The 13,123-nt window shown below is 38.5% G+C and overlaps 1 protein-coding gene across 11 annotated transcripts in view; it reads left to right on the forward strand.

Moving 5' to 3' along the window:
- Positions 1-10,423, forward strand: part of LOC136864815 (josephin-like protein) — a 255,723-nt gene extending 245,300 nt beyond the window's left edge. For all 11 annotated transcript variants that reach the window (XM_067142243.2, XM_067142245.2, XM_067142246.2 and 8 more), the window contains one exon: positions 9,949-10,423. In XM_067142243.2, the coding sequence (XP_066998344.1) occupies positions 9,949-10,263 (315 nt within the window). In that variant the 3' untranslated portion in view covers positions 10,264-10,423. The remainder of the gene's footprint in view (positions 1-9,948) is intronic.
- Positions 10,424-13,123: the final 2,700 nt, after the last annotated feature.

The raw sequence follows: 13,123 nt of genomic DNA on the forward strand, positions 1-13,123 counted from the left end.
AGAATGTGATTGGTAAGCCATATGTAGTGTTCCTATTTTTTCGTTATTAGAATAAAAGATTTAATGACATATGTCTTGTATGGATACAATGAATCAGCTTAATTTAAAAAGGTGTCATTAGTATTGGTCCTATAATTTAAAATTGTATCCAACACTATATAGTAAACTTGAAGCCGTAAATTGATGGACGAGGTTTCTTGAAAATACGCTATTTTCAGGTGAATTTTTGTGGATCTACAAAGATCTTGAACCAAGACGGACCTAAAAGGAAAATTTGAATTACATGTTAGCACGACACAATCAGGGCCAAAGAAAAGTGCTTAGTAAAAAAGAATAGAAAGGAACTCATCTCGAGCACCTAGTTAATAAGCGGAGAGTTAAAGAGGAACTGCCAAGCGGAGTGTCAGGTAGGGGGAGGAGCAGGAGAACGTAGGTCGGGAGGGCATGGATTCCGGTGGGGGTAGTAGGCTAGCTTGTTAGGTATTGTTTTGTACACTGTTTGATCTTTTGGTATTTTAAGATTGTTAATAACTGAAATAAGCATATCAAATAAGATTGTAGGTTTTTTGGATAGATCATTAAGATTGTAATTAGGGTTGTTATACTGATCGAGTAAAATAAAACATTGCTCTGTTAGGTCAAGTAGAAGACCTTTATTCATTCTTTTGATTATGTCTATATCATTATTGATGCCGTAAAAGCTATGTTTGTAGTCATTTATATGCTGCCCTATTGCCGAAAATCCCCTGTATTTGATAGCATTAACGTGCTTATTGTATCTGATCTTGAAGTATCTCCCTATTTGTCCAATGTATGTGCTGCAACAGTCGTTACAGTGAAATCTGTAGACGCCTGACTTATCGAAGGGGTTGGAAATATTAACTATGCTAGAGTTATGGAATAAGTTGAGATTTCTGTTACTGGTCCTGAATGAAATATTGGTATTTTTCTTTTTGAAGATGTTTGTTACTCGGTAGATGTCAGGATTAAATGTAAAAGTTGAATAAGTTTTGATTTAGATGTATCGTTGCCGTAAGACCTATCTGTGTCGGTGCAACGTAAAACAACTAGCAAAAAAAAAAAAAAATTAGATGTTTCCTTTTGTAAATTAGATTTAGGTCGGTGTTTAAACATAAATTATACGTTCTATAAAACTATGTTTATATCCATTGTGGAGTGCAATGCTACGTATAGTATTGAATTCTTTGTTTAAATCTTATTTTGACACGGGTACATTGAAGGCACGGTGTATTAAACTGTTATAGGTGGAACGTTTATGGCTAGGGGGATGTACAGAATCTTGCTTGATGGTTACAGCAGTGTGTGTTGGTTTTCTATAGATTTTGTATTGAACAGAAAATGGGAGCCTAGTGATAGTTAAATCTAAAAAGTTGAGGGCCTTATTGCTTTCGGACTCTATTGTGAACTAATGTCTGTATCGATATTACTGAGGTGTGCAAGGTTAGTAGATGCGTCAGTAATATGTTGGTCCATGATAATAAACGTATCATCTACTGGACCATAAGCTTATGTTGTTAAATTTCTTGTCTTCTTCTGTTTTTGTGTACTCTAAGAAATCTAGATATATGTTGTCTCAAATGCCAGTTGCCGGTGAACCCATGGCTAGCCCGTCCTGTTTGTATATTAATTTATCGAATATGAAATAATTACTGTTGGTTAGAAGTTTCAAAATGGCCAAAAAATCAGCTACATCTCAAGTTGGCTATGAGTACGTAGGTTTTGTAAAATAATTGGTATAACTCTTTTCCAGTTTAATATTTGTATACATATTGGTAATGTCGAATGAATGCATTATATGATAGGTTGTAATTTAAAGTTGTCCAGTCGTTTGATTAATTCTAGGGTGTTTTTGACGGATTTGTTTGCCTGAAAAGTGTAATGTTTACTCAAAAATTGTTGAATGAATTGAGCCGTTCTATAAAGGGGGCTCAGTTTGAAATTTATTATAGGGCGTATAGGGACTCCGTTTTTATGGATTTTGGGTTGCGCTTTGACATTTGGCAGGCCAGGGTTCATGTTAATAAGTTTATTTCATTATCCGTTAATAAAGAGGTTGTGTTTTTAAGTATCTGTTTTAGTTGTTTTTGGATGAATTGTGTTGGATCTTTATCAATAATTATGGAGGATCTATCTGTAAAAAAGTTTTTTGCTTTATCAATATAGTCTGCTTGGTCCATTATGACAGTAGTGTTTCCTTTATCTGCTTTAGTAATAATAGTGTTTGTTTTTTTAATTTTATTTTTAAGTTGAAGAATCCTTTTTCTGTCTGCAAGTTGCGTTGAAGTTACAGTATATGCCGGTGTACTGACATTCTGCTCGGCAGTTCCTCTTTAACTCTCCGCTTGTTAACTTGGTGCTCGCGGTGAGTTCCTTTCTGTTCTTTTTTTACTAAGCACTTTTCTTTGGCCCTGATTGTGTCGTGCTAACATGTAATTCAAATTTTCCTTTTAGGTCCGTCTTGGTTCAAGATCTTTATAGATCCACAAAAATTCACCTGAAAATAGCGTATTTTCAAGAAACCTCGTCCATCAATTTACGGCTTCAAGTTTACTATATAGTGTTGGATACAATTTTAAATTATAGGACCAATACTAATGACACCTTTTTAAATTAAGCTGATTCATTGTATCCATACAAGACATATGTCATTAAATCTTTTATTCTAATAACGAAAAAATAGGAACACTACATATGGTTCACCAATCACATTCTATGAGGAACTGTTTTCCATCAAAATTGGTCTTTGAAAATGGTTTTCTACCCATTTATATTGTACAACAATATTCTAGAATGAAACCAGCTGTTAGTTTATTATTTTAAAAATTTCCTAAGACAAGAAATTTTTCTAAAATGTTTTTGCCTTTCCAAGGCTAATTGTACGTCCTTAACAGCTGAATAAGATATACTTAATAAGAAATTTTATCTAAGATTTGGTACCAAACCAATCCCCTTGAAGGGCCTTGGCCTACTAAGTGACTAGTGCTTAGCCCGAAGGCCTGCAGATTACGAGGTGTCGTGTGGTCAGCACGACTAATCCTCTCAGCCGTTATTCTTGGCTTTCTAGACCGGGGCCGCTATCTCACCGTCAGATAGCTCCTCAGTTCTAATTACTGTACGTAGCCTGAGAGGACCTTGAACCAGCCCTCAGGTCCAGGTAAAAATCCCTGATCTGGCCAGGAATCGAACTTTGGGCCTCCGGGTAAGAGGCAGGCACTCTACCCCTACACCTTGGGGCCGGCATCTAAAGTTTGGTGTCATAGTAAAATTTTTATAATACGTACAAACAATTTGACAACGCAAGGTGCTGTATATTTAAAAATTGCAACAGTTTTATGACTTATCTAGAACCTGGTAATAATTGAATTAGTCTCTGTATTTCAATTACATAAGCTCTAAGGTATACACGCAATATTATAAATAACACAAAACTTAGTTTAGAGGGTCCTGTTTATGCACATACAATTAGTATAAGTATTTTAATGTAGCTATCAAAAATGTCCTGCATTAATCTCCTAGATTGATGATGACAAATTAAATTGCCGAAACTGGTACCAAAAATGACATAAAATAAAAATGTGATGTTTTAATGATTTCATTACTTTGTAGTATTGAACAGGTGGAAAACCCGTGCCTTATTTTTGATTGTATATTTCTCAACATGTTAATAAACTTTTGTTACCAAACTTCTTCAACATTGTGTCCACACCAAAATAGCTGTTTGTAAGGTTTCAATTGATAGGGCAAAGAAAAAGAAAATACAGCTGCAGCTGTCATTATTTTAGTGAGTACAATTAGAGAAAAGGGCAGGCTCGAAGTGTGGCAAAGAAAATACTGGAAAGGCAAGTAGAATGAAGTTTGGAGAGAACACTTACGTCAGAACTTTTAATTACATGATGAAGCAGGCTTTCAAAATGATTTTCAGTACTTGATAACAGTAATAATTGGGTCTGAAATTGCAAGTAATGATACAGATTGGAAAGCCAGCTCCACTGACAGTTTTTATTTATTATTGATAGGCTATTACTTTAAGATTCCTAGCAACTGGTGACATTTCACTTATATACGTGTTTGTCTAGAGTATCAAAACAAACAATTTCAGTTATTGTGTTTGAAGCTTTATACAACAGTATCAAGGAATTGGTAAAGGTACAAAATAAAGAAAATCTTCATTTGACCTAGTCAGGATAGTATTATTTTAATGATATACAACCAATTATGGGAGGTTAGGTTATTTAGCGATGAGCGAAGTTGGAAATTAAACTACAAGGGTAATCCCAAAAACAGTCTCCTATATTTTTATAAATACAGAACTCTGTTTGTGTGGCTGTTGGTCACAATATAAACATGCGCACGCCACGCTGAGGCACTCGATCTTGGCTTGGCAGCCGTTGAGAATGGAGCTCCCGTTGGATGTTACCACCAAGTGCGAAGTACGCGCAGTTATTCGGTTTTGTAATGCAAAAGGTACTGAACCGATTGAAATCCATCGCCATTTGACGGAAGTATATGGTGAGTCGTGCATGAATGTCAAAAATGTTTGTAAGTGGTGGAGAGAGTTTGCAGCCGGTCGGACTGAAATTCACAATGAACAAAGGAGCGAGAGGCCGTCAATTTCCATTGAGACAGCCGTGAAGGTTGAGTAAATCGTGCATGAAGATCGGCGGATCACCCTGCATGATCTCTGCACTTTGGTTCCTGAGGTTTCCCGAAGCGCCGCGCAAGATGGGTGCCACGCATGCTGACTGAAGACCACATGCAACGAGTTGATTCTTCCCGCACATTTATTCAACGCTTTGCAGCCGAACAGGACAACTTTTTGGACTCAGTTGTCACAAGTGACGAAACCTGGGTGTCCCACTTTACACCTGAGACCAAGTAACAATCACGCTAGTGGCGGCATCCCTCTTCGCCAAAGCCGCAGAAATTCAAGTAAACACGGTCTGCCGGTAAAGTAATGACAACTGTGTTTTGGGATCGAAAATGGGTATTGTTGGTCGACTTTATGCCTGCTGGGACCACAATTAATGCTGACAGGTTCTATGAGGCCCTGAAAAAACTCAGGACGGGCAATTCAGAACAGGAGAAGAGAAATGGTGAGAGAGGGCGTAAACATTCTCCATGACGTTGCCATTGATGCTTTCATGGCCCGTACTTATAGACGCGATACTGTATAGGCTTTTGGGCTTATGCCGTGTCGAGAAGATAAGGTGAAATTCTTAACGTTTCGCAAAGAACTGTGCTCTGCGTCATCAGAAGAAATCTCGACTGACCACGAGAAAGGCTTCTTAAACAATGACTCTTTAAATTTACATGTTATAATAGAAGTGGAAATAGTACGTTCATCCGCCTCCAGATGGCTCCCAGGACATGGCACAATGCTAGCGTTTGAAGCGGAAGCTGACCGAACCATCAGAATCAGTCTAAGAGGTTCACATAACATGTGTACATAACATATGACATTGGCAGGTGTATGATATTGACACAAGCCTGGAATGTCACATCTGGCGATGAGGAACGTACGAATTTGGAAAAACACCGAGACAAAATAACAATAGTGAAGGGACAGGGAAGGGAACTACCTAGCCGGTGTCCCTGTTGAAATTGTTAGGATTTCAACGTATTTCCACAGCTTCCCCTATAATCGTGGACCTGTAGTGTCTAGTGTGGGTAAGAGCTCTATGGTCGGGTCATGATGTCATGTTCCAAGATGCTCAAGCTCTTACCCACACTAGACACTACAAGTCCAGGATTATACAGGTAGCTGTGGAAATATGTAGAACACCGGTTATCAATTAAGTAATACCTGGTTGCCAGCCATTAAGAATTTACGTAGGTAGTTTCCTTCCCTGTCCCTTCACTATTGTTATTTCGTCTCGGTGTTTTCCAAATTTGTACGTTCCTCATTGCCAGATGTTTCATTCCAGGCTTGTGTCAATATCATACACCTGTCAATGTCATATGTTACGTACACGTAATGTGAACCTCTTAGACTGATTCCGATGATTGGGTCAGCTTCCGCTTCGAACGCTAGCGCTGTGCCACGTCACATCCTGGGAGCCATCTGGTGGTGAATGAACATACCATTACCACTTCTATTATAATGTCTAAATTTAGAGAGTCATTGTTTAAGAAGCTTTTTTTGTGGTCAGTCGAGATTTCTCCTGATGACGCAGAGCACAGTTCTCTGCGAAATGTAAAGAATTTCATCTTATTTTCTTGACACGGCATAAGCCCAAAAGCCTATACAGTATCATGTCTATTCTCCATGACAACTCTCGCCCGCATGTCGCCCGGCAAACCGTTGCTTTTCTGAAACACTTTCACTGGAATATCATCACCCACCCGTCTTGGTGCCCAGTGACTATCACTTGTTCGCTAAGTTGAAAGAACATTTGGCTGGAAAGCGATTCAGCACCGACGATGGTTCACAACTTCCCGAACAGCATGGCGGCGAGCTGGTATGACATGGGCATACAAAAACTGTCACAGCGTCTACAAAAATGCATCGACCGAAATGGTGATTGTTGAAAAATAGCTAAATGTTCAAGCTGAAAAATGATGTAAACCATTGTAGAAATAAACCGTATTTATAAAAAAAAAGGAGACCTTATTTTTGGGATTACCTTTGTACAGTAGAACACAGCTAAAAGAATATCATACAGAATTAAAGGTGCTATATATTAGAAATTTCGCTTGAGATTTGATAGTTCATTTTTAGAAGGAATAAGAAGTAGTCTTATTCCGCAATATGAATTTACGTGCTCTAATTGCGTCCTTGCGCATGTGCGAATCGAAATGTTAATGAAAACACAAAAAGTTAATTCAAAGTTTCATTCGAAAAAGTTAAAAAAATTTTGTTTATCAGCATGCTCGAAAAGTCACGCTATTTAGTTTATTAACATACAAAAATGTTCATGAACATTGTTCATTGACAGTGTTTATTAACAAAGTTAACAAAACACATTAGTGTGGATGCAGCTTAACATGCAAACCAGTTCCTGAAATTCACTCTATATTGAGGAGGAGGTTGGGGAATAATCCAAAAAAAATGTACATAGTGAATGAATTTCTAACCCCACAGTTCACATTACAATAGAAACCAATGTCTGTGCTTCTCTTGAAACCAGTAATACTTGCGAACAGAAACATTGGTTACTATAGACGAGCTAAACGCTCACTTTGCTCCGAGTATTCTTATGTCGCAGACAAAAAAGCCTGCAATGCAAGATAACTGGTCGAAACGTAGAGTAATAGAAACTCCCATATTTAGTGTAACCATGCCATTCAAGCACTTTGTTTCTGTCAACAAATTCTTGCATTTTAGTACGGACTGCCCCAGATCAAAGGAGGGTTAGACCTGTTATAGACTTACTTTTGGACAGATTCAAGTTTGTGTATACTGAAAGAGAAAATATTTGCATTAATGAATCGATGAAATTCAAAAGTACACTGTCGTTGTGTTGAATATAATCCATCCAAGAGAGCAAGATTCGGTATCAAGGTGTATAAAGTTTGCTCTTCAGAGAACGGCTATTGCTGGAATTTCAAAATATATACTGGGAAGGATTATGAGGGAGGATCTACCTACAATGATTTATTAGTTAGTGGGAGGATTGTTATTGACATGTGTAAGGATCTTCCGGGTGTCTGGAGAACTTTGTACATGGATAACTGGTACAGCTCACCATCTCTGTGCAAGATTCTCCTGGAACATAACACACATGCTATTGGCACGGTTAGGGCGAACAGGAAACATTTGCCTTCTGAGTTCAAGGAATCACAGCTGAAGAAGGGTAAATTTACTTTTGCTTCAGCGAACAAACTCCTAGCCGTAAAATGGATTGACAAAAAACCTGTACACTTTTTGTCAACTCAGCACAGTAGACCAGATTTTGTTACAGTCCATTGAAAATGAGGGAAAAAGATGAAACCCAACCTGGCAGTTGATTATAATGGTGGAATGGGTGGAGTCGACTCTCATAATCAGCGACTGGCATCTTTCCCACTCGTGAGGAAGTATGTGAAAGGCTATAAAAAGATGTACTTCTACCTCGTTGATATGGCATTATACCCCCTGTGGGTGGGGGACGCAGACGAAGAATACACCAACGGTATCCCCTGCCTGTTGTAAGAGGCAACTAAAAGGGGCCACCAAAGGATGATCGAATTAGAACCACAAGACTACTGTAATTAGTACCACCACGCGGGAACACCATGAGTCGCTTTTACTTGCGCATAGTACCACTATGTTAAGTACAAAATAGGTTTGTAATTAGTAGCAACAGAGTGCGCTGTTGGTCTTTACTGTACCTGTGATTAGTACCCACTATATGAGCGACACCGTGGTTCTGGCTTGCCTATGATTAGTACCCACTATATTAGGAACATCACGGGATAGTACGAGTCCCTGTGGTTAGTACACTTATGTGATGAACACCATAGGTTTGCGTTGCCTGTAAATGGTGCCGCAATGTGCGAAACAGCGTAGGTCTGTGTTACGTGTGCAAATTTCATTACCTGTGAGTAGTACCGTAATGTGTGGAAAACTGCGAGTCTACACTACTTTTGGTTAGTGCCGCAACATGAGAAGTACCATGATTCTACTTTCCTGGCAATAAGCACCATTATGAGGGACCGATGACTTGGCCTTTGCACCCCTTTAGACAACAAGCATCATCGATTCAGTATTGTGCTTTGGAAGCAGTCCCTTGGGTCAGTACTAGTATTGTTCTACGTCAAGTTTCTGCGAATGCGAGGCACTGCGGATCGGATCCACTGATTGTTTTAAATTCATATCCATTCATTCATTCTTTGTCCTCACGTTTTCAATTCTGGTCAGTGGAAGATTTTGGACTTTTAATTTTGTACCATTAGGGGCCGATGACCTAGATATCAGGCCCCTTTAAACAACAAGCATCATCATCATCAATATAGCATTATTGAATTCCTTTCTCATTTGGAAAATTCTCAACCCAATGAGGAATAAACATTTCACAGCATTGTGCATCAGTGTTGCAGAACAGTACCTACAAGGTGCTCAAATACTGCAGTACCCCATCAGGGGCCATCCTGAGACATTCTGTGCACTTTCCATCCCAAATTTCCCTTACAGAGAAGAAATTAGTGCGGTCCAAGGTGTTTTATGCGCAGGGTCTACGGAAGGAAACCTCTTTTCAATGCATCAAATGCATGGTTGCCCTCCGTGTGGATGCCTGTTTCTTGATGTACCATACAAAAACTGATTTCTCCAAACCATAAAAACATGATAAAACTTCAAAAATGTTATAGTGTGTGTGTCTTCAAGTTTCCTCTATGTGATTAGTTAAATTTATGTTAAAGTGACTGAAAAATAAATGGTATGTAAGGGAATATTTCCTTTCACAAGTAATGGTAGGCCAAAGGTTTAACAAGTCACATTAATTGACGTTTCGAAAAATTGTGTAAAGTGTAGATCACTTGAAAATGTGAGAACTTTTCGATTGATCACTGAAACATCTAGAATGCCAGACCCCGTCATAGTTGATACGTAGGTGCATGTAGATCACTGCTTCATAAACTCCGTGATTTTAATATACTGTCAATTATTTAGTCTTGTTTGCCTGCCTACATATTGCAGACCACTTTGTGCACTAAGCTTGTGTGTCTTAGTTTTACACTATAAATTCCAGAAGTTTTACCTTCATTATTTCTCCCATATATTGTCAATCATCATCTACAAAGCAAACATTTCTTGAATTCCATCTTGACCTCTTCATCAAGTCACTTTGAAAGTCTAAGTAGAGTCAGTCACCATTTAAATAAGTAGTGGAGCAGTTTGGTGGTCATTACACATTGTATATGAATTTATGTAGTGAAATTGGTTGATTTTAGGTAATGGTAAAGATGTGTGATTCAAATTTTTTTAAATAGTTTTTCTTTTTGTTGTAGACAGCAGAAGTAATAGCTTACCTGCAAGAGCAATTGGAATGCAAGGAGAAAGAACTATTTGTGGTTGTTTTGGGAGAAGTGGAAAGGAATCAAAGCTGGTTGTCAAGCTCCTGTAATTTTCTGGAAGATGAAGAGAGTTCAAGTATGCAGAAACCTGAATCGTATTGTAATGAAGAAGCGAGTGCTCCTAGTCATGGTGGAGGTGGCTCTCGGACTTTCAGTGCCAAAGAAAGTGTGTCCAGTGAACATAACGAATATTTGAGTGAAGCGAAGCGGACATCATGGTCTCCTCTTATAAGTAACGAGAACAGCTAGTGATTAAGTTCTCTTCACATTACTTATAATAAAGTTTATATTCTGTAAAAGGCTTGTGTGATATTTTATAGAAACATACCGTGTGATGAGATGTAGAGAATATTAAGATGGTGTACACATTATTGAAGTCGCTCTGGTAAATATTAGGAACTGGCAGCTAGATATGTGTGATTTGTTTCAGTCTACCCCATTTCCTTCCAGAGATATTTTAACTAGAACAGTAAAATGCCTGATCATTAGGGCCCAGGTAAATCTGGTAAATTATTTGTTTTATAGAACTTTTACCTTATTGAATGCTGTTACAGTACAGTAGAACCTGCCGCTCTCATTCCTGGAAACATGAGGTATAGTTTTGCATGTTATTGAAATTGTTTAATTCGAAATGCGGATAATTCGTAATTTTAAGAATGATGTCGGTCCCATTACCGAAGTTCAGACTTTTAATTCAAAACTGCCTTTAGTTTTTTTAAATACGTTGGTTGATTTTCTAATAGTGGCAACAATTTTTTATTTAGATACATAACATACCTACAACTTTAGGCGTTTTACAGGCCTTCGAAGTAATCCCCACCATTGTGTAGCTCTCGTTCCCAGCGATGTGGAAGCCATTGGATGCTGTTGAGAGTGCCTGATCTCTGGACATCGCGGACAGAGCGGTCGGTGGCCTTGAAAGGGTCATCCACTGTGCGAATGCAGACCCCTCGAAGTGTTGATTTCATTTTAGGAATGAGATCGTAGTCGCAGAGGCTGAGATCTGCGGAAAGAGGAGGGGGGGTAAAGCATTTCCCAGCCCCAGCAATTGAACAACTCGCTCACAGCTCCTGCTGCATGCTGCCTTGCATTGTCTTGTGGAGTGATGTGTGGGTTATTCAGGAAGTGTCCTTGTTTTCTTCTTAGAGCTGCAGACGTGCCAAGTCCTGATTTTTCATCGTTCCTCCTGATCTCCCGATCGCCGGGACCGATCTCCCGATTTTCGAAGAAGTATCAGTAATTTTCGTATTATTTTAAATTCCCACGGATTTCCTCGTTCTATCGATATATGGCTGAGTATAGCTGGTCGATAGTAGTTCTAATAATGATACCAGATGGCAGTACGGGGCACGGAGGCCAGTCATGTGCTCCTCTTTGGTCTATATACAGTCATTCTCTTTGAAAGCGAGTAACCTAACCTCAGAAGTAGCACGCCATAGTCGTCTACCCGGGCCAGGACCTGCAGAAGTGCTAGTGTTGTGTCTTAATATTTGTTTTGGCCAAAATGTCAAAGAAGAAATGATACCATGTTTAAAGGAGTGTACAGTATGTAGAAATAAACCAGAAACTGCACTTTTCATGTAAAAACCAAGATGTAAATCCTGTGACAATTGCCGAGGCGTTATTTACGTCGTTTATCATAGAATATAACCTGCTTGTAAATTGTGCCGATCACACGGGACCTTTGTTTCGCAAAATGTTTCCTGATTCGGAAATTGCTAAACGATATGGGTGTGCTAGAATGAAAACAGCGGCTATCATTACAGAAATGTGCATGGAAGAAAGGGCGAATATTGTATCACATTTGCAGGTGAATGCATTTTCGGTTGCTACTGATGGTAGCAATAAAAGCAACTTCAAAATATATCCCATCGTTGTAACATTTTTTAGGCCTGAACTCAATGAAATTCAGAGTTGTCTACTCTCTGTGCGTAATTTAGAAGGGGATGCTTCTGGAGCTAACATTGCCAATCTTTTGCTCTCAACTTTTTGGAAATTCCGCATTCCATTAAAAAACTGCCTAGCTCTTGGTGCTGATAATGCTTCAGTAATGATGGGATTAATGAATGGTGTGGCAGGATGTTTGAAGCAGGAAAATAGTAATATAATCATCGTAGGCTGCTCTTGTCACATAATTAATCTTGCTGCAGAGACAGGTGCGGCATGCTTACCCGTAAATATAGATGAAAATATAATTGATACATTTTATTATCTGGAAAGGAGTGCAAAGAGGATAGAAAAGTTCAAAAAATTTCAGACTTTACACAACACAGAGATCAGGAAAATTCTGAACCATGTGCCTACTCGATGGTTATCACTAAGAAGGTGTTTAGATAGGATTTTGCTGCAGTGGGACGCTTTGGTTACTTTATTCAAGAGTGAAATTGTGAGTAAGGATTCTCAGATGGGAACTTTGAAGACTTACAAAATTCCTAAGCACAGTTTAAGTGCAGATGTGTGTTGTTTGTCTGAAAAGGTGAAAGATTGTCATAAGTGTCATAACTTTTCACCACACTCCTCAGTTAAAAGGAAAACACAGTCATCAGTTTCACTTTAAAAATTGAAACTACTGATGACACTAAGAGCCATGCATTGTCACGTGAAGAAAGACTGTTCATGTTCCTTTCATCAAATTTACATAAATCTTTTTGCCTTTTTCTCTCCAATTTTATGGATATCTTTGAGAATCCAAGCGTAACCCTTCAGTCAAGTATGACGCACAGCCACATATTGAGGTCAGTTTTGGAGGAACTGCTGCAGAAGGTGATGGCAAGGTTTGTGAAACCACAAGTTATTTAAAGCTCCTTCTCTCTCCTTGATATAGATTATCATACTCCAGCAAATCAAAAGGATGATTGTGATTTGATGATAGGAAACTCTGCGTTTGTTTAGGTGAACACTTTGAAGTCTGAGGAAAAGTGCATATTCTTTAAGTCTGTTAGAGGGAGTTTCTCTTCATCATGTGACTACATGGTACACAAATTTCCATTCAAAGATAAAGTTTTAATTAATGCAGAAGTTGCAAATATTTCTGCTATAAGTAAGGCATCATTTTCTAGCCTTAGATTTTTCATTAACAAGTATTGTGACTAGTGAAACAGAACATATA

Source organism: Anabrus simplex, chromosome 2 (genome assembly GCF_040414725.1).
Source record: "Anabrus simplex isolate iqAnaSimp1 chromosome 2, ASM4041472v1, whole genome shotgun sequence".
Taxonomy (NCBI): Eukaryota; Metazoa; Arthropoda; class Insecta; order Orthoptera; family Tettigoniidae; genus Anabrus; species Anabrus simplex.